The sequence below is a fragment of the Ascaphus truei genome, chromosome 4, assembly GCF_040206685.1.
Source record: "Ascaphus truei isolate aAscTru1 chromosome 4, aAscTru1.hap1, whole genome shotgun sequence".
Taxonomy (NCBI): Eukaryota; Metazoa; Chordata; class Amphibia; order Anura; family Ascaphidae; genus Ascaphus; species Ascaphus truei.
The window spans coordinates 226,742,515-226,764,996 of record NC_134486.1 but is presented as its reverse complement, the minus strand read 5'-3'; the positions used below and the strand labels follow the sequence as shown (position 1 = coordinate 226,764,996).

Here is a 22,482-nt window from a genome sequence, read left to right as displayed (position 1 = left end):
ACAGCAAGCTTGACCCTACCTGTCTTTCTTTTTTTTTTCCAAATGTTTTTATTAGGCAAATAAACAATAAACATACATAATGCAATGTACATAGCCAAATACAGAGATATTGTATAATGTGAGAGGGAAAGAATACAACAGGGCATCGCCACAATATGCGAGGCCTCTGAATCCCTTAAGAGATCAAGAGAGAGAGAGGCTAGAAAAAGAAGGGGGAAAGAGAGTGAAAGAGAAAAGGGGGGCGGGAGGAGGGGGGGAGGGGCCTGACCTCCACCCCTGCCGCCGAGTGTCTCATCCACACGCTAATCCAGTCCGAGCAACCACTATATTCCAACTATAGGAACAGCCATGGTTCCCAGACTCCATAGAAGGCTATCGTTTTTTGCTTAAGGAATGCGGTTAATTTTTCCATGAGCATTACCTCACTGACCCTTCTTTTTATCATTTGCTTGGAGGGAGGACCCTACCTGTCTTTCTAACTGTCGTCCTGTCTCCCTCCTGCCTTTTGCCTCTAAACTCCTTGAACGTCTTGTATTCTCTCACTTACTCCATTTTCTCGCCACCTATTATCTCATGGACCCTCTACAATCTGACTTCTGCACTGCTCACTCCACTGAAACAGCCTGCACTAAAATAACTAATGACCTCCATGCTGCAAAAGACAGGGGTCATTATACTCTGCTCATATTACTTGACCTCTCTGCAGCATTTGATACTGTGGACCACCCGCTTCTCCTTCACATTCTCCATACTCTTGGTATTCGTAACTAAGCTATATCATGAATCTCTTCTTAAAGCTGCAGTTCAGTCTTTTTTTTATTTTTTATTTATTTTTTTACTTTAATAGTTTCATGTGTGCAATCTCTAATTACCTAAAGAACTGTATAGCTGCAGGTCAATTAGTTCTCCATGTATTGATAGGCGAAATTTGGTGACATAATTAGTGAATGGAAATGTTTTTATTTGCTTCTGTCTCTCAGTGGAAGCTCATGAATATTCATGAGCACTCCTGCACTGACATGTGCTAGAGGGAGGCAGGGCTGACAAAGGGGTGTGCCAGGGCTTGTGACAGGACATGAAGGGGCAGTGCCTTAGCAAATGGCTGTTAAAATAGAATACAAGAAAATTGGTCTTTCAAAGTTGTTTTTTTAAAAACAGAAAATGCTAAAAGTATTTTTTCTTACTACAGAACTGATTTATTAAAAAAAACACACATGCAGGATATTGACTGAACTGCAGCTTTAACTCTCCCATCGTACTTCCAGTGTCTCTTTTGCTAACACCTCCTCCACTATCGATCTCTCTGTGGGTGTACCCGAGGGCTCTGTCCTGGGACCTCTTCTCTTTTCTCTTTACACACTCTCTCTAGGTGACCTAATCACATCTCTTGGATTCAAATATCACCTCTATGCTGATGACAGGCACATTTACTATTCAACCCCTGACCTTACACCTGCTGTACAGACCAAAGTTTCTGAATGTCTCTCAAGGATATCATCCTGGATGGCCCTCCGCCAACTTAAACTTAACATATCAAAAACGGAGCTCCTCATACTTCCTCCAAAACCTGGCCCTACTACCTCCCTCCACATTACTATTGAAAATACTATCATTTACCCAGTAGCGCAAGCACACTGCCTAGGGGTCACACTCGACTCCTCTCTCACATTCTCCTCTCACATTCAAAAGGTAGTTAAAACCTGTCATTTTTTCCTCCGCAACATAACAAAGATACGCCCTTTCCTCTGTTGCTCGACTGCTAAAACTCTTGACACAGCCCCTCATTCTCCCCCTTCTCGACTACTGTTTGATAAAGCACCTTCCGGGTGGGAAACGCATCAGAGGACTTCTTTTTTCTTTTTGCTGTTATGCGCTATCAATAAATTATTTTCATTTTGGACACCAGCCTCCAGCCCCACTTTTTTGCTGTGATCAGTCCATTCCTTACCTTTTCATCTCTACTTTCGGACGGAAGCACGCCACATTACACTGAGACCAGAGAAGTTACTACTGTGAATGCAGCCGCGGACAGCCAGTGTTAGCATACCGCTCCAGCCTCCTGCACCGCCGGGTTGATATCCGTGTACCATCTGGGGAGAGTGTAGCTATCATCTCCACTTGAAACAATGGTGGATTCAGCGCAACTGCGCATGTCTGGATCAGAGAGACTCCTGAAGTTCTTCAAACAACTTTATTGATAATGCACATAAGGGCTAACACCGCATTCTCCCCTTCTACGCGTTTCACCCTCACAGGGGAGAATGCGGTGTTTGCCCTTATGTGCATTATCAATAAAGTTGTTTGAAGAACTTCAGGAGTCTCTCTGATCCAGACATGCGCAGTTGCGCCGAATCCACCATTGTTTCCAGCCTACACTAAGACGGTGGCACGCAGGAGCAGCCGAGGGAGCAGACCCCAGACCGGAGTGCAGGTGAGGTAAGGCAGCTTCATTCCCCCTGCACCGGTTGTTATTGAGGCTAAACGGAGCTCCCTCGTGTGATGCCCCAGTGTCTGACGCATTCAGAACACTGCCCTGCACACGGAAGCGCAGGACAGACACATTGACTATTGGTTATCATCTCCACTTACCCACGGTTTCACCGTTTTTGATCCCTCATGGCGGTTTACGATGGGGCAACATTGTGAGCAGGATTTCTCATTGCCTTATATACACTTATGGTGCAGTGTCGGCTATTCTCTTATGCATTATATAGCCTCGGATTTGCCTTTTTATGCTTGGACTCTATGTTTTTTACCTAGCAGCACCAGTGTAGGTGAAGACTTTCTATTCCCCTAGCCCTACTACTGTAACCTCTTGCTGTCCGGCCTTCCTGCCTCTCACCTATTTCCCCTACAATCAATCCTAAATGCTGCTGCCAGAATCACTCTACTCTTTTCTAAATCTGTCTCAGCGTCTCCCTTGCTGAAATCCCTCTCCTGGCTTCCTATCAAATCCCGTATCACACACTCAATTCTCCTCCTCACTTTTAAAGCTTTACACTCTTCTGCCCCTCCTTACATCTGAGCCCTAATTTCTGTCAGGATTGCTGCTAGGCTCCGTCCCTCTGACGCGTGACGCAACAGTACCTGCGGCGCGCCCAGGTGCGCGCCTGCCTGACAATACACTTGCAGAGGCACGCCTCCGGCACGTCGCCTGCTCCCATTGGTGACGCACTCGCCCCACGCCGCACTCCTCCTACGCATGCACGCCGTGCAGCAGCTGTTCCCAAGAAAGGTATCAGCTGTCACTCACCTGCAGCCAATCTCTCGTCCTCCTATCGGCTCGCAGCCTATGTCTGATGTCACTCCACTGCCGCCTCCTATTTGTTCCCACCTCCTTCATTTACCATGTCTGTTCCTGTGCAAGTTGCTGAGCATAAACTGATGTTTATGTGCTGTGTTCGCTGCTTCCTGTGTTTTGCCTGTTCTTATGCCTTGCCTCACCTGTGTTGTGACCTCTGCTCGTACATGGACCTGTCTCTTCTGTGCCCCTGGATTTTGGCTTGCTATTGGACCCCCGCTCTCTCCTCTCCTCGACCACGGCATACGATATCGACTACTCTTCTCTCTCCAACCCCGGGCCACGGCAAGTACTACGACATACCCGAACTCTCCTACCTTGACCCAGCTACACAACTCTGACTCTGCACTCTGGACCTGGTCCCGTGGTTGTAGGGTGGCGGTTATATACATCCCCACCTCAGCCCCGCGGTCTAGTCTAGTTTGTGGTGAGCACACGTGACAATTTCTCACTATATACCCTCCCGACGTTTGCGTTCTGAACAAGGATATCTTCTCTCTATCCCTTTTGTTGCTAAAGCCCTTTCCCGCCTTAAAACTTTCTCACTGACTGCCACACACCTCTGGAATGCCCTTCCACTCAATATCCGACTTTCATACTCTCTATCCACCTTTAAGACCCACCTTAAAACACACCTGCCTAACAAAGCATATGAGTAGCTCCATGGCGGATACTTTAAACCTCATACATAAACCTTGGCCCCTTGCAGACGCACTTACCAGACCGTCCTCCTACTGTCTGTGTACGTTTTCTACCTACAAATTAGATTGTAAGCTCTTCGGAGCCATTGACTCCTTTTCCTAAATGTTCATTTTTATGTCTGAAGCACTTCTTCCCATTATGTGTTATTTGTATTACTTGTTATTTATATGATTGTCACGTGTATTACTGCTTTGAAACACTATGTACATTAATGGCGCTATATAAATAAACAAAAACAAAAACAAAAAGAACGATTCCTGCGCTCCTACCAATTAGGCTAAGATAAAATAATATTCTCATGAAAAAGGGTATTTGGTTCAACCCTTTGGCCAAAGCATTTGTAAGCCTGCATGCCACGTCAAGGCATGATTTTATCTTAGCCTAATTGGTAGGAGCACAGGAATCGTTCTTTTTGTTTTTCTATATGTAAGGCCTATCTTTTTACCTGCAGCAAACTTCTGTAGGGAGGAGCGCGGTATTATGTACAGTTTCTCGCTATATAAATAAAGACATACACATATATACATATATGTTCAAAAAAGGTTGGACATCTTTTTAGAAAGGAAAGGTATTCAGGGATATACCTAATTGTAACAGGGGAGTAATCCCTGTTCAAGTAATGTGCCTGTAATCTAGCAGTGTGGTGGTTAACTGCTGGTAGTCAATTAATAAACACAACCTGCCTGATTGCTTACAAAAGCCTGTCTGTTGAGACAGGAAGTGACTCCTTAGCTCTGACTGAGAGCTGAACTTTGGAGACAGAGCATTGTTCTTGATTCTCTCCCAGGAGAGACTGACCAAGAGAACACACATCTCTGGAGCTGACCGGTCTTGAGCTCTGCCCAGCATAGCTGATTGCAAGACACCTAATAAGACTTCTAAACCTGGATGCTGATTTTCTGTGCACGCACGGGTGCGGTTCCAGGAGAGCAGAGATGCTTACTCTACAGCAGCTAACAGATAAGACTTTCATTATTAAGAGACTGCTTATATCTGCTTATTTCATGCTACATGTCTTGGGGCTGCGAGACATGCTTTACTAAGGGAGATGTGAATTAATTGCATAGGATTTCACTAGAAATACTCCCAAGTGAATAGAAGCTTTGTTCCCCCCCCCTGTGTTTGGATGATTTCCTGATGAAAAGGAAAAGGCACAATAAAGCCTTATTATAATTTCACCTTATAAAAGCCTCCAATTGTGTACCTCTTTGAACGTCCGTCTACATATGGTGTCCGAAGTGAGATGAGAGGTGTCTTTGTAGTTAAAAAGGACCGGAGATTTTTATGTGAAATTTTTTTTGTTATGCTTTTTGCCTACAAACAGTCTGAGCAACTTAGAAAAGAAAAAAAAACCTCATGCAGCAGAGATCAGAGTTAAAGGGACACACCACTGAAACTTACACTGCATTGAAACTTACAAAAACACAGATGGACTCTTTGCCCCAATCCCAAGAGGAGAGAGACTGCTGAAACAGCTAATCATTTTTTGCCTATCACAAAGTGTAATATGGTCATTGAAATAGTGGTTTTGCCTTCCAGCCATAGTCAGGGTTCAAGAAGTGAGTAAGCCCTTAAAAAGGGATAGGTGTTTGTTGTTTTCAAAAGTTTCGCTGAAGCAGTGAATACAGATGGTGACCCACGAGTGGTACTGATTTTGCAAATAAAGGTTGCCACACCGCATAGGGCTACCAGCTGTGAATGGAGTATATGCAGAAAAGTGTGAAAATTGATACAAGACAGCAGGCAGCAGAAGCAGGGGAATTTTTAGCAAACAAATGCTGAGTGTAAAATTGCCCTATAGGGGAAAATGGGATTTCTGAACTGTGAAAAAGGTTTTTCAAAGCCAATTGCTGAGTGTTGAGTCACCCTGCCGGGAATGAAAGAAATAGTCCACTGCAAAGAATGTTTTTTTTCTGCAAGTAAAAAAGTCTGCATATATATATCTTGGGAGCAAAAACAGACACCCAAAGTGTGAAGTGTGAATGCCATAATACCCAAAGATGAGACTGAAAATTACTGAACTCAGGCAGAAAACCAAATTCTGTTGCTGAAGCGGAGGGATTGTACCTAGCAAGTAAATGGTGTAAAGCAAACAGAAGTTTTTTTTTACCTAGCAACCACACATTCAGCATACCTAATGAAAGATTACACCTAGCAAGTAAATGGTGTAAAGCAAATAGACGTTTTTACCTAGCAACTGCACATCTTGTATACCTGATAAGAGAAAATGCATGCACAGTACTGCTGATATTGAAAAAAAAAAAATTATCCAAGAAAGAAAAGTCTACAGAGATGCCTGTGAGAGCTACGACCTCTACAAGCAAAATATGCCCATCTGTAGGACTACCACAATTGAGGGTTCTAGCAAATACAGTGTCAACAGCTGCAATAGCGCCAACCTGAGGTCAGGAAGAAAATTACACCTGATAGCCTAAAAATGGAGGACAAGATGCAGCGTTCCTGTAATGAACCCTACCCCACGGAAGAGTGGCCCTTCCAGTCCAATAATGAGGAAGACATCTCTTACGGGGAACCCGAACCGAGTCAAACCCACAAAACACCCCAAGAATGTGGGGGTGCCTGAACTCGGCACGAACAGAAAAGACCGCTCTCTTTGATAACGAATATGATCAGCAGGAGACAGAGCAGGAGCAGTGGATCACCGAATATTTCCGTCAGCTATTACAGTTGCAAGAAAAGCCGGGTGGATCCAGTGACGCTGCTAAAATTTCAAATGAAGATGGAGACCCCAATATCCCTGAAGGGACGGTGTCATCCAAAACAAAAAAGCGGAAAAATAAAAGCGGTTCTTCACTTACCGTGGAAGGAACAGACACGTCCACAGATCCTGTGGAGGGAAAGGGGGACCGAGTTGCCCTGCAGCCTAGAGAAAATGGAGAATTCGTCCCGCGGTTAACCGAATATCCAGAGGGCCCAAGGCAGAAGTCATGTACCCCAAAGAAGTGTCTGTCCGGTGCCAACAGTGAGGAACCCTCAACCAATCATCCCAGGGAAGTGGAGCCGGAACCAGTGAGTGACAATCCCTTGACCAGCCCTGAAGATGCCCTGAAAAATGCCAGGCATGACTATGAGATGCTCCGTGAACAATTGAAACAAAAGGAAGATGGTTACACAGAGCTACAGAAAAATAACGTGAGGCTACAAAAAGATGTGCTCACAATTTACTCTTTAGCCAGGACAGAATTGGACGATCTCAAGACTGAGCTAGATACTGCAAAGGCTACTATTTCCGCCATGGATGAAAAGCAGAGCCAATCTGATAAAATGGTGGCTACGCTAAAGCGGAAGTATGAAGAGGCACTAAAGCAGATGACAGTCTTCCAGCAAGAGGTTCACACTCTTCGCATAGAGCTGAATGCCTCACAACAAGAGGTCAACAGTGTCCGGATAGAAGTGGACGTATCTCAGAAAGAGGTTCAGACACTCCGCAGAGCACTGAATGCCTCACATCATGAGACCAACAGCTGCCGCACAGACCTGGAAGTTTCCAGAAAGGAACTACACAGTCTCACTGAGGAGCTGGACATTGCTAAAGAAACTATTGGTAATCTTGATACAGATCTCAAAGTCTCTCAGAAGGAGCTTCACACCCTCAACCTAGAGAAGGAAGTCTCACGCCAGGAGATTGTCATTCTCAAAGCAGATGTGCGTAAATGGAAGGAGGACTGCAAAGAAGCCCTGAAGAATACAGAGACTGAAAAAGGAGAAAATTCAAGAATAAAAAGAAAAAACTTAAAACTGAAAGAAGAAAATTTTCAGTTGACAGAAGAAGTCAAGGAAAAGTTTGAAGCAGAGCACCGACTGCAGAAACAACTGCAAGGTCTGCGTACGCACCTCGAGAAGGCAGAGGAGAAGCAGCGAACTCTGCAGGATGACAATCTGCAGGCTGTTAAAGAAATTCAAGTGCTGCAGGAACGTCTGATGAGCCAGTATGTCCCCGCAAAGCAGCATGAGAAACTGAAGGCTACCCTGAGCATCACCAAAGCAACGCTAAAAGCCAAGCTTAGAACCTAGGTGACGCGGCACAAAAGGGAGCACAAGAAGGTCCAGAAACTGAAACAAGTAACTGTGGCCCAAGCAAAGAAGTTCATAGTGCTTCACAATGCAATAAAAATGTGGAAGCAAGCTCAGAGAAAGCAAAGCATGCAGATAAATTCCCTGAGAAGAGACTTGCAAGACGCACTCAAAAAACAGGGCTCTCTCGCGGATGAGATTACAGTCCTACAAGGACAAGTATTGACCCTGACTAAGCGTCAGTATCCCACAGCCTCAAAAACCCATGAAGACAAGGGTACAGTGAGAGCTGGGAATACCGCTCATCTGAAATACAAGGTTGCAAAATTTGAACCACCTAAACAAGCACTAGCAAAACCTTCAGCCACCCAGCAGGCAACAAAAGAAGTTACACGTGCTGAATTAAAACCAGAAGAATCCTTAGCTGATGAAGCTGAAAAGATGGGACATTCTCTGGAAGTGGGTGTGGAATTACAACTTAATCTCAAAGAGGCTGAACTAGCCACCCCATTGAGTGGGAAAAGAGCAGAGCGACAGCTTCAAGAGCGGAAAACTCAAAGGGCTGTTTTTTAAACGCTCTGCAACTGCTGCCATACAGTATGCCTACAATAAGACGAGCACCCGACGCGAGGGAAATCTCATGACCGCGCACGTAGAAAAAAGACTATACTTGGAGAAAGTCCTCCTCGAGCGACTGAGGGGTGCTGATCTGAAACACCTTCAGGAGGAGACACGAATAAACTGGAGAAAGGGCTCCAATCCCAACAGGACTGAGGGTTCTCTTCCTCCATCCACTCTCATTCAAGTCACTGAGATATCTAGAATGAGAGTGGAAGGATGGGCTTTGGCCGTGGCAAGCCCGAGCTTCCCACAAACAGGGGAGGTATGTAACAGGGGAGTAATCCCTGTTCAAGTAATGTGCCTGTAATCTAGCAGTGTGGTGGTTAACTGCTGGTAGTCAATTAATAAACACCACCTGCCTGATTGCTTACAAAAGCCTGTCTGTTGAGACAGGAAGTGACTCCTTAGCTCTGACTGAGAGCTGAACTTTGGAGACAGAGCAGTGTTCTTGAGTCTCCCAGGAGAAACTGACCAAAAGAACACACATCTCTGGAGCTGACCGGTCTTGAGCTCTGCCCAGCATAGATGATTGCAAGACACCAAATAAGACTTCTAAACCTGGATGCTGATTTTCTGTGCACGCACGGGTGTGGTTCCAGGAGAGCAGAGAAGCTTACTCTACAGCAGCTAACAGATAAGACTTTCATTATTAAGAGACTGCTTATATCTGCTTATTTCATGCTATATGTTTTGGGCTGCGAGACATGCTTTACTAAGGGAGATGTGAATTAATTGCATATGATATCACTCGAAATACTCCCAAATTATTATAATTTTACCTTATAAAAGCCTCCAATTGTGTACCTCTGTGAACGTCCGTCTACACTAATAAAGTAAACATGGGAAGGATGTTGATCCAGGGACTAATCTGATTGCCAGTTCTTGGATTCAGGAAGGAATTTATTTTTCCCCTTATGAGATATCATTAGATGATATTTCACGGGCTTTTTTATTTTCCTTCCTCTGGATCAATATACAATAAGTACAAATATAGGATAAAGTATCTGTCATCTAAATTTAGCATAGGTTGAACTTGATGGACGTATGTCTTTTTTCAACCTCATCTAATATGTAACTATTTAACTATGATATGAAGCCCTTTTAGACAGGGTTTAAGGCCCTGTCAAAGTGCAATATTTACTAAACTGTCATATCGCACTGTCAATCCGCTCTATGGGGTTTTCCAGTGCAGGAAGATGTATTATGGCAGAAGACTGCTTAGTAAATATGGACCACAATGTATTTTAGCACGAGAAGGTGTTTTCTGACATACTGTAGCAGAGCTTAGAAAATATAGGTCCTTATGGCCAATCCACATAAATGAGCTTTAAGGTGTACACCAGAACCACAAGGTGTCTTATGGAATAGAACCACTTAATAAATATGGGCCTACACCTTTAAGTGTTCATATCATGATAAATTAATTGTAGTAAAAACAGTATTATAGGGAGCTGCATTTATGTGCTTAGTAAGTGATTAGCAACAAAAAAAAGATATTGCTAAGGCACTAGGGCTCTGTTTGTTTCCTTCTGACATCATACATCCCACACCGCCCACTACATGATGATGTCAAGAACCGAAAATCTTTGCCAATATGTTAAAGCGCAATTTCTGAGATGGTAAAACGTTATTGGATGTGAACACAACCTCTGTGTAATACTCTAATAAAAGATATTCATTGTATTGCCGCATTTTGCCTTTTCAAAGCATTTTATTATCTGCTCTGCTGAAACGACAGCTCTGCTTGATGTACTGATTTATAATACGTTGTAGGAGACAGTGCAAAGACTTAATTACAAGCAGTGATTCATCTAATCTGCAGTTAGACTTTGGTTGTTTACCAGGTTAAAAAGCCTCTGCTGCATTTAAACAAAGTTAAAGGAGATTTGCTGTTTAATGCTGAAAATCTGCAGGAATTTTGAAATGTCAATACAAATCTTCACCCCCCGTCCATGCATGTGTCTGATGTCCATGTACTGTACACATGGACCAAACACAATGAAGATGTTTAAAAACGTAAAAGAAGCAGATTAAGCAAAGAAAGGCATCAAGTGTGGCCAAATCCAGTCCTCAAAGGCCCTCACCAGGCCAGGTATTAGGGATCCTGCTTCAGCACCGATGGCTCAGTCTGACCTAGTGGTGGCCCTTGACGGCTGGAGTTGGCTACCCCTGGCATAGATCATATGAATCATCTAAAAGGAAAACCCTACAATTTTTCACATCACCTCTGCTGTGAGTTTGCACCGATCTAGAAGTTGGCCAACTATCGGCACGCCTGGGAAGGGCTAACACCAGAGACCAGACCCGCTGCAGAGGGGGGAGAGACTGGGCTGCTGCAGGTGCAGTGGGGACAGAAAGCAGGGGCACGACAGCCGGACGCGGATGTTGTCCCATCCTCTGGCCAAGCCCAACTTCCAGTGTCAGCCGGTCAGGCCCCCCCGCAGCCGCAAGGCTCGGAACAGTCGTCCCAGCTCTCCTCCCTGTTGGCGACCTGTTCACTGTATACTGTCAGTGCTACATAAAGGGAAAAAACGCTCCTCTGGATTTTAATCCTAACAATTTGTTTCCTATTTTCGGCAACAGAACATAGCAAACATGAAATATATTATAAACAATAAATAAAAGTGCAGAACATGCTGCTAGATTAAAAACAATAAATGTTTGTCTATGCTATCTGCCTCTCCTTTTATGGTAATATACAAAAGGCAGCACTAGTTTTGCAGTCTAAATTAAATAATTTCTCAGGAGCATATTAAAAAAATAGTAATTCCACAATATTTCTGAATGCTATAATTTTTTCAGTGACAGTATCAATGTTTTTGCAGGTGGACAGCCATCCATCTATTTCCAAAAACACTATTAGTGCCCTTTGTAGAATTGAGTATATTTATAATAGTTTAGCTTAAAAAGAAAAAGTAAGTATACAATATATTTTGTAAAAAACCAGCAATTCTGTTCTCAATTATCAGCATATTTTGTATGTCTCAGCATAGTTATTAGATAGCAAGTGGTAGTGCAGAAGTGTAAGAATCCACCACCAGAGAGAGAGAAGGTTCCAGAATCCAGGATGATTTCCCAGTATGAGTTTTTCAGTTCGGAAAGAAAACTATTCAGTTTATTCAACAAAGTAAACCACAGGATGTAAACCACAATTTGGATCTAAAAAAGGAAAGTCAATGGAGGTGATTCATCAATGCAAATTGGGGTAAAATTGACGATAATTTTTATCTTGCTTCTCATTGTGTTAATATATCAAGGTCTTTGCTCCAAGTTTTGCACCATTTGCTTCACCTTATTTGGGGAGACAATAGGATGAGCTAGGGAGGAGTTACATGATGCACAGATTATAATGAGATGTAGCAAACTCTGCGTCTCCCTGCGTCACTTTTGTATCTTGTATTTGCGTAAAGAAAATCTGCCAGGTCTGAGGTGACGGAAACTTTTCTTGTCAACAATTTGCGTCAGATACTTCCTTACATCTGACGCAAATACGAGCAGAAAATAGAGTAAAACAAACTTCTATTGGCACTTTCTTTACATTGACACATCTCCCCCCTAAGAATCCAGTGATCAAAACCAAAACACCAGGCAATTCTTTCCCTTTCATTCTGCAGTTCCTGTGCTCACTGTATTGCACATTAATCACTAAACCTATTGATTGTGGACCCTGTGCTTCTCATTCCTGACCCTCAGCCAAACAAAATGGTAATCAGTCTGAAGATTGTAGGAAGGAATTGATCTGTTTACAAAAAATTGAGACCATCTCAGGGTTTGGAATATTTTTTACAGATCCTACTAGCTGAGAGACCTGGCATTGCCCGGGAGTAACATTTCCCGCTCCCTCCTCTCTCTCCACTCCCCCTGTCTGTTTCTCCGCTCCCCCCTATTTCTCCACTCCCCCTCTCTTTCTCCGTCCCCCCCCCCCATTGCAGCTCCATTCCCACCCCCCCCATGCGCAGCTCATGTCCCCCACACACATAGTGTCATACACACACACACACACACACACAGTGTCACACACACACAGTGTCACACACACATCTCCCAGAATCCCTTGCTGGGAGCACTGCATTACTTCTGAGCTACTCACAGCCTAATAATGGCATCGTTTCAGAGTGTGTTCTCCTAGCTGGAGCAGGCCGCAGCAATTTGCAGGGCTTTGCTGGCCCCTCGGTCAGCTGCTCCTGCCAAGAACTGAGTGTTGCAGTCAGTAAATCACTCGGGGGGGGGGGGGAGAAGGGGAGGTCGCTGCTGTGGGCTCCCGGCCCAGCCTTTTGTTGCCATCACACAGCGGGAGCTGGGACAGGAGCCAAACCCGCAGGCGCCCCTTTTGTGCGAGATGCCTGTCACATCTGTGCCAAGGAGCCTAGCATGTCCGCTGTCTGTGGAGAGATGGAGAGCCAGGCTGGTGAGAAGCTGAGAAGGATTGGAGATCGCTCCCTGCTTGGCCGCGCTCCCCCCTTCCCCTCCCCCCCCGCGGCCAAGCAGGGTTAAGGGCGCCGCGAGGGAAGGTAGCGGGGAGGTGAGCTGCGGGTGAGGGAGGGTGATGGGGGGAGGCGGCGGGACAGACCGCGGAGTGAGGAGGAGAAGAGGAGAATGGCCGGGTGGTTGTGGGCGGGTGAGTGTGGTAGCGCGGAGGTGAGCTGCGGGTGAGGGGGGGTGATGGGGGGGAGGTGAGCTTTGGGTGAGGGGGGAGGTGATGGGGTGGGGGGATACAGCGGGCCAGGCCGCAGGGTGAGGAGGAGAAGAGGAGACTGGCCGGGTGGTTGTGCGTGCCCAGCTGTGGGCGGGTGAGTGTGTCAGTAAGCCAATAAGATGCGTGCGGGGGCGGGGCCGGGGCACGGACCAATCTGATTGGCCAGCGGCTTAGTGACAAACTGACGGACCAATCAGATTGCCCATAAGAACAGCAAACATACAACTCTTTCAATTATATAGATATAGATTGGTTTTGTCAGGCCAATTAGCTTTTTTAAATGTCCCAAATTTTTACATTATGAAGTTTTCTTAATTTATGTATTGCAGCAAATGTTAAAAAAACAAACAACAAATATATAATGGGAGTAATTAATTGAACTGTGATAGTGAAGATCAGTGATTTGCATCATAATTTCCATGTGAAAAAGCCATTACTGGCATTAATGAATAGCCCCCAATGAAGCAATTAAGCTGTGTGCCTAGGTTTTTACCCGTACACTTTACCGTATCACCCAATACACATCCGTTTGCTCTCCAGAATAGAAGAGGCGTTTTTGGAAAAAGTCTCTGTGGCTGCAGTATAAATAGTGGTGCTGCTAAATCTAACATGAACTACATCCCCTGGCAGCACATAACTGGGAGATAGCAAGTCAGCATAGTCTGCAAGCAGGAGGGGTCTGCCAGGGTTGGCGTCCCAGGCCCCGTTAGTCAGGGGCCCGGCGTGGCCGTGCACGTTTTATTAAAAAAAAATAATACAATGCCGGCGATCCCTGTGCACATGTGCAGAGCCGAGGTCTCGGTGCGCATGCACAGGGAAAGCAGGGTGTCCAGCCTGCTGCCTGTGGGCCCACTCACCCCCGCTTCCAACGGGGGATGAAGGGAAAGCGCCGTGGCTAACACAGCTTCCCCTGCGCCCGCCAACCCAGCTTCCCCCATGCCCGCCAAACCAGCTTCCTCCGCGCCCACCATACCAGCTTCCCCCGCGCCAGCCTCCTGCCCCGGGGAGCAGCTGCGGGGACCAGAGGCCGGGGGGGAAATGCTCCCACGGAATTAGCCCGCCAGTCTCGTCCCCCCCACCCCTCCAGCCGCCTACCTCCCGCGGGGATAGGGGGCAGGGGGAGTAGTGTCTGGCGGGCAAGGAAGCAGGAAGCGGCACCTAACCAGTCAAGGTTAGTCACCCACCCTGGCAGTCACTCACTCACCCAGTCACTCACTCACCCACCCACCCACTCACCCACCCAGTCACTCAGTCAAAGTCACTCAGTCACCCACCCAGTCACTCACTCAGCCACTCAAAGTCACCCACCCAGTCACTCAGTACCCACCAAGGCAGTCAGTCACCCACCCACCAACACACCCTGGCAGTCAGTCACCCAAGCAGTCAGTCATCCACCCACCCTGGCAGTCAGTCAGTCACCCACCCAGGCAGTCAGTCACCCATGCAGTCAGTCACCCACGCAGGCAGTCTTTCACCCACCAATCCAGGCACAGTAACCCCCCACCCAGGCAGTCAGTCAAAGGCAGTCTGTCACCCAGTCAGTCACCCACCCAGGCAGTAACCCCACCCAGTCACTCAATCACCAACCCAGTCATTCACACTCAAGGCAGTCACCCACCCACCCAGGCAGTCACTCAGTCACCCACCCTGTCATTCAGTCACCCACACACCCAGTCACTCAAGCAGTCAGTCACCCACCCAGGCAGCCAGTCATCAACCCAGTCAGTCAGTCACCAACCCAGTCAGTCAGTCACCCACCCAGGCAGTCAATCACCCACCCACCCAACCACCCAGACAGTCAGTCACCCAGTCAGTCAGTCAAAGGGCAGTCAGTCAAGGCAGTCACTCACCCAGGCAGTCAGTCACCCACCCACACAGGCAGTCAGTCAAGAAGTCAGTCACCCACCGAGGAAGTCAGTCAAGGCAGTCAGTCACCCACCATACTTAACCCCCCCATGCCCATAATTAACCCCCCCCCAGGCCCATACTGAAGCCCCCAGGCCTTTTATCAAATTGGATGTAGCATTGGGTATCTTTGTCTTTTGTTGAAAATATAAAAATAAACAGATTGCATTGTATTTTTTTCCAGTATTACAATAAGAAGAAAACAGTTAAGTAAAAGTTGTGCGCTATAAATATTTTTCCGTGGTAGGTGCGCTATAGGTTGGGGGGGAGGGGGGGAGGCTGCTCCTTTCATTTGTCCTGGGCCCCATGATTTCTGTTGGCGGCCCTGTCTGCAAGGGACCATAATTGGCCTGCCATTGGCTGATTGCTATCCTGTGCCCTGCCATCATTTAGTAATCATGCTATTATTGGTTCCTTACATAGAAGGGCAGTCCCACGTAAGACCACAGTGAGCTCCTGGAAAATTTAATGTTAAACCTGATTAGGTGCCCTCGTGATGTTCTGGGAACCCACCAGGGGCCTTTGTGAAGTTCCCAGAATATCACGGACATTAGACCAGAGGGGATTTATTACAGCGTCATCTGTACATACTGGGAGTTCAAATGAGCAGAAATAACTCACTAAGACATACTGTATTAGCCAAAGCAGTATGTAAACCTATATCTGGTATTAATGTACTTAAAATACCCAGGTCAATAACATTCTGTATTTCTTTCCATAATTCCACTAAGCTGGTATGGGAAATGTTGATAGTTTTCTAATTAATTTACACTGTTTTCAATAAGTATTCGCTGCCAGAATTTGTTTTGGGGACCCGCTGCATATGTTTGAATTCCTTGTGGCATGTACAAAGCTGTATACTTTGGTGGGGTTATTTTTATGCTAGCAAGTAGCCTTGTAAATCATGGTGATGTAAACCTACCGTATATTTTATCAGTGTAATCAAACAGGGGCAATAGAATCTAGTATTCCTTTCAATGAAAGTACGACTTTTTAATAGGAATCTGGGGCAATAAGAATAAAATATATTTATAACCCTTACATCTTGGTCACATGATATGCAATCCATGCAAGAAGGACACCACTAAAACATTAACTTGTGAGATATTGTCTGCTACATCGGTACCCGTAATACAACCAAACAGTAGATGGCGCTCTGACACTCTCTTAAAGCCTCCCAGTGAAAAAATCAATGTAAATTGACACACAGGTGCTAAATAAATGTGAAATACATAAATAAGGGCAATCGTAAATAATATGTGTACAAAGTGACAATAAAATGATAATAAAGAAGGCTAGGACCTCCACTCAACCCTTTAAAAAGACTGTTCCAAGGTCGACAAGCAATTTCTTGCAAAGACGTAAGGTGATTAAGGAGGAAGCTGTCAGTTTAGACAGCGAAACGCGTCGAGTATTAGCTCAGCTGTGCGATCCCGGAGAAGAGAGAACTAACCACCCCGACATACTGACGGCCGAAATTTCGGAACCGGAAGTGACGTGGGCAGCCATGACGCGAGCAGAGACGATCAAGTAAGGGATGAGATCACTACTCACCCCACCTGAATACTGTCGTGCTGCTGTGCCTGCTATTCTACTCCTACGTGTGGGCCTCCATTGTGAGAAATGTATCAATCATTTTTAAGCTTATCTGCACTATGGTTTGTTTTCCTCTTTTTTGAGATGCACTGAACCCCCTGACATCACATCCAAGCAAGAGACGATTTGCCACTGTTTGGGATATTGCCTTTATTTTCTGCTCCATTGTGAGTATGAATTCTATAGAGTTTTGCACATTTTTTAGCACTACAATATTGCACTATGTTACTTTGCTCTTTTACATGGCTTTAATCACCGCTCCCCTTACGTCTTTGGAAGAAAACATCTGTACCCTTGGCAGCAAAAATTGATGGATTAAACCTGGGTGATTAATGCTTTAAATTTTTTGGAATTATGTGTGTGTGTGTGTGTGTGTGTGTGTGTGTGTGTGTGTGTGTGTGTGTGTGTGTGTGTGTGTGTGTGTGTGTGTGTGTGTGTGTGTGTGTGTGTGTATATATATATATATATACATATGGAAGAAAGAAAAAAGGCGCAATCCTGTATAGCAATAAAAAACAGGAAAATTTATTAATTAAGCAAGGAAGGCTAGGTGACTGAACAGATTAAAACAAACACAATAATAAAAATATATAAATCTGTGTGATTTTCAGTTGGGGCTTTCCATGTCTTGGGGTCGGATCAGTTTACAGAATAGGAGCCAATGTCTGTTATGGCAAAGTGTGACCCTCTCTTTTATTTCCTTTGTTCTGAGAAATACTGTAATTATGATTCCATTATTACCTAAACAGCTAAGACTGAAGGACCATAACTTTCTGATAAAAAAATAATTTTAATATGAACTGTTGAAACATTCATTATTTTTCACAAGTCCCGAAGAAGTACATTTACATTTTCTCAGAACAAAGGAAATAAAAGAGAGTGCCACACTTTGCCATAGCAGACATTGGCCCCTATTTTGTAAACTGATCCGACCCCAAGACATGACATGGAAAGCCCCAACTGAAATCACATATATTTGGTCAGTTTAATATGAGATAAAAAAACATCAATGGTTGCACTCACAAACGTCGGATTTCAACAAGCATTTCTGAGTGCAATACATAATGGTTCGTCCCCGTCACAGCTGTGTGGGCTGCATGATCAGTGTATCATCAACAGCATGTGTTGTTCCTACAAACTGGATGCCGGAAGTGGTGCCGGTGTACCGCAAACTCAGTCCCCTGGTCAAATGATCACAAACCCGAAGGATCCGCCGGTTGCTCCCGGATAGCCCCTGTATGGTAGATCGGGTTGCTTTTGGTCTGTGCTGACACTTCGTCAATCTGTGCTGCTAATGCTGAAGCTTTCACTGGGGATACGAACTGCCTTACGCGTTTTCGTTGTATCTGTACAACTTCGTCAGAGGCTGAAGGTACTCTTGGAACCTCCCACACTCTTAACGCATAGAAACCAGCTGATACAGATTTCTTGCTTATACTAATTGATAATATTAACTCAATATGCGTCCAGAGTGTGGAGGTAACAATCAGACCTTATATATACTCAACATGAATGATTTACAAAAAGCAGAACAATGATAGCTATATATAAATATGTAACTACAGCTCAACCCCGTTATAGCGTGATCCGCTATAACGCGGATCCGCTTATAACGCGGTTTGAGCGTGGACCCCGAATTAAAAAAAAATAAAAATTTAAGTTTTTTTTTTGCTGCACACACATTGCACACACTCACTGCACACTGCATACATTCACAGCATACTGCATACATTCACAGCACACTGCATACACTCACAGCACACTGCACACACGCACAGCACATTGCACACACACAGCACACTGCACACACACAGCACACTGCACACACACACACTCACAGCACACTGCACACACACACACACAGACATACTGACACACACATAGCACACTGCATACACTCACAGCACACTGCATACATTCACAGGACACTGCATTCACTAACAGCACACTGCACACACTCACAGCACACCGCATACATTCACAGCACACTGCATACACTCACAGCAAACTGCACACACTCACAGCACACTGCACACACTCACAGCACACTGCACACACTCACAGCACACTCATACACTCACACTCACAGCACACTGCACACACACACAGTGACACACACACACACACAGTCTCACACAGTCAAATATACAAACACACAGAGACACACTGTCTCTTTAAGGGAGCTTGCTCTCGCAAGATAGAAGCAGAAGCAGGAAGCAGAGACAGGGAGAAGAGCTGCCAGATGCCGGGTAAGTGCTGCGTGCTGTTGCCGCTGCCTCACCGGGTCTGGGAACGCTGGGAGAGTTCTTAGCTTTCCCCCTCCGGCGGACGCGGTACCACCACAAAAAAAAAAAAAAACTATAAAAAACAAAACAAAAAAAAAACATTTTTTCGGCGGCCATTTTTTTCCCGCAACCCCGTTTATAACGCGGTGGTCGCGGGTGGCCCCCGCGTTATAATGGGGTTAAGCTGTAGTAACTAAATATAGACTTTTTTTTTAATAAACATACATATGTAAATAAAACACTTATAGTAATCAGATAGAAATAAGCCCTGGTGGGATATATACACAACATTTATATAAGTCTAAACACAGGGCTTTCTGGAACAGTGATCTGGAATTTAACCATCCTTACTTGAGATATTTAAGGAACTTAGATGAATAAAAAGTCTAATAACAGAAACTCCCCTCTCATCAATGTTGTGAAAATGTATTAAACTCAGTGCGTGCAGAGAAAAAACAGACAAGAACGGCTGTACTAAAATAACGTTGGATCCACTAAATTGACAACTAAGTATTATTAATATTGCCATGAATCCGGAGAATCAACATGGACCATAATAGAATATATAACATTTGATGCTATGATTTAATGTTTGCAGATGTATGGAGATCACTGGTGTATCACGTGTCCTATTGAAGATGCATTTCTTGTCGTTTACTACATGTTGTTATGCAAGTTTTCCCGATGTAGGCCGTAGGATGAAGTGGCCGCGCACGCGCTTTGCTTGTCTCATGTGCGACAACATCACCCTCATGGAGTGTGCCCTGGAGATAGCATGGCTTGCGGCATGGCGTCTGGAAGTGAATAGTTGACTATGGGTTCAGTTGGTGGGTGTTCCAGTAGATATTTAAGGGGTAGTTTTTGGTATGATTATCACACGGGTGGTTTGTTTGAGGAAGGGGCTGTGCCCCGAAACATTACTTTATGTGCTCAAATACAAGAGCAAATAATTGCAACTTCTGCTGTGTGTCTCCATTTTTTCGATGTTTGGACTATATATCTCTGTTTGAAGCACAGAGATTGTGATGGGATAGATAGCACCATGATAACATTGACTACGAATCCTACCTGGGCTGAAGCAGTGTCACTGGATACCTTTTTAATTAAGCTTACCTTTCATAGAGTTCCTTCTGAAACTATCCAGAAATTCTTCCAGCAGCTGTGACTGATTAGGGGGCGGCAAAGGTCTCTTCTGATCTCTGCAGATGTCATTTTCTGACCATGATGAGCAGAGTGCTGGCTTCACGTCAACATGAGCAGATCTCAAAGAGAGCAGCACACTCTTCTCAGAGAATAACAACTCCATCTTTCTGAGTTCAAGGTCTGTCACAGCTTCTCCATTAATAAAAAGAATTTCACTTCTTGTGCGCAAGCCTGATAGCAAACAAAGAAGAACAAGTCAGCAAGGGCGAAGGGTAGGAGTTCTTTGGTGTCGATTCTACATTCTAAAGCTGAGCTGCTATTTAATTCATACTTTCTTCTTACGCAAGTCTTATCCTTGTATTATAACTACACTGCAGTACTATTGCAAAATTGTGACCTATGAAATAAAATGGTTACAAGGAGAAGCAATTCACTTGTAAGTATTTAAAAATCATTTTTTTAAAGTTAGTTTGTAAACATTTTGTCTATAGTCAGTGTAAGTTCAACGAGAGCTTGCACAGTCAGACCCTTTTCCTCCCTCTTCCCCCCTCCCCATTTATCTTTATTGCCTCTCTGATAAGGACAGGCGGGACTATCTCATCATACGTGCTAAAATGTTGTTACCATATATTTTTCAGTGCCCTATCTATTTCCTAACTATACTGCATTACGGATAGAACAAGAGAGAATGAAAAAAACAATGTTATTTAGGATTGAAGCACAGGGGCAAATTTCTCAAGAATTTGGTATTCCTACGGCAGAAACCCAATAATCCATTATTGTCTTACAAAAATGTTGGCCTCTCTAAGTTGCAGCCTCTTGATAAATCATCCGTACTATGGAGAGCTCTGTTTTCTTTCTCCTTGGACTTTGACAGTGGGCCTGCTGCTCGCAAACAGGTTAAATAGTATATTTTGGTTTGGAAGACAAAGTGGTGTCATAAAAAGATACAAACCTTCCCTATAGGCCAGTCCATTGGGAAGAACATCACTTACATAGATATGAGTAAGATTTTTATGATCGCCAACCTGAGCTGTAACAGCAAATCCTGAAAAGAAAGAATTCTAATTGGTTATATAATAAGTGAACAAGCACCTGCTCTTATCTGGCCAGTCTACAAATGTATCCAGACTTACTGCCCCCGGCAATGCGGACCAACACGCAGAAATCTGTGACCCCGAATACATTCAATTTTGCAGCACGGTTGCGACCCGAGAGCATTAAAGCAGAACCTACACTGCGTTAATCCTACCGGGCCAGCAAGTCTGATAGAGCTTTGCAGAGGAATCCCAGAGAGAAGCAGTCTCTGTCCATGTCTCCACAGAGCAGCTCAGAAACAGTCTCTCTATCTGTCCTGCACCTTCATGACGTAGATTACCAAATGTGGATATCTACATAATGAGGGGGATACTATCGGATCATATTTGGTCATCTACATCATCAAGGGGGTTGGACAGGACATTTAAATCATTTAAATACAAGATTGAAAGGAGCTATTTCAGTTGCTCATTTCTTCTTTCAATCCCCCTCCCCCTTTTTACAGAATGGGAACTAGAGGGTCCTCCTGAGCCGAACCATATTTGTTTCACTAGCTGTGAGGATTGGGTGCAGGCATCGCCCCCGAGATAGCAGCATCATCAGCAGACTCCACCCCAGAGTTTAACACTAACTGACTGCTGCTGTTCTTCGTCAGCGCCTGCTGTGCTGAGCTCACTCAGCAACGAATCAGGGGGCTGATTCTTACAGTAGCTTCTGCTGCTTTACTCCTCAGCTATTGGCTGCTCTCCCTTCATATGCTCAGCTATTGCTGCTGCAATTTGGCTGAGCATAGATATTCTTTTCTTGTGACGACGTGCTGGTCGCAAGCACTTTATATTGCCTGTCCTGCCTTGCTTGCCTCCCTGTGTTTAATCTTGCAGTTCAACAGAACCTTGGCTTTAGTCTACAGCGATCCTGACTCTCTCCAACCCTTGACTACAGCTAACGACCCCAACAATTAATATCATCTCCTATCCTCGACCACAGCAAGTTATACTACGATCCTCCCCTCTCCAACCCTGACCTGGCTACCCGCGACTACGACTCTGCATTTTGGACGCAATCTTGCGGCCTCAGGTCGGTGTGTCTATATCCCCAGCTCGGACCTCACGGTCCAGTCCAATTTGTGGCGGGCACCCGTTACACTATCTCTCGAGATA

At 44.9% G+C, this 22,482-nt stretch overlaps 1 protein-coding gene across 7 annotated transcripts in view; it reads right to left on the bottom strand.

The window, feature by feature from the left end:
• The window catches only part of TIAM2 (TIAM Rac1 associated GEF 2), a 329,759-nt gene that overhangs the window by 82,821 nt on the left and 224,456 nt on the right, over positions 1-22,482 (bottom strand). For all 7 annotated transcript variants that reach the window (XM_075596950.1, XM_075596946.1, XM_075596949.1 and 4 more), the window contains 2 exons: positions 21,240-21,332; positions 20,255-20,515 (listed from right to left, as the gene is read on the bottom strand). In XM_075596950.1, coding sequence (XP_075453065.1) covers positions 20,255-20,515; positions 21,240-21,332 — 354 coding nt within the window. The remainder of the gene's footprint in view (positions 1-20,254; positions 20,516-21,239; positions 21,333-22,482) is intronic.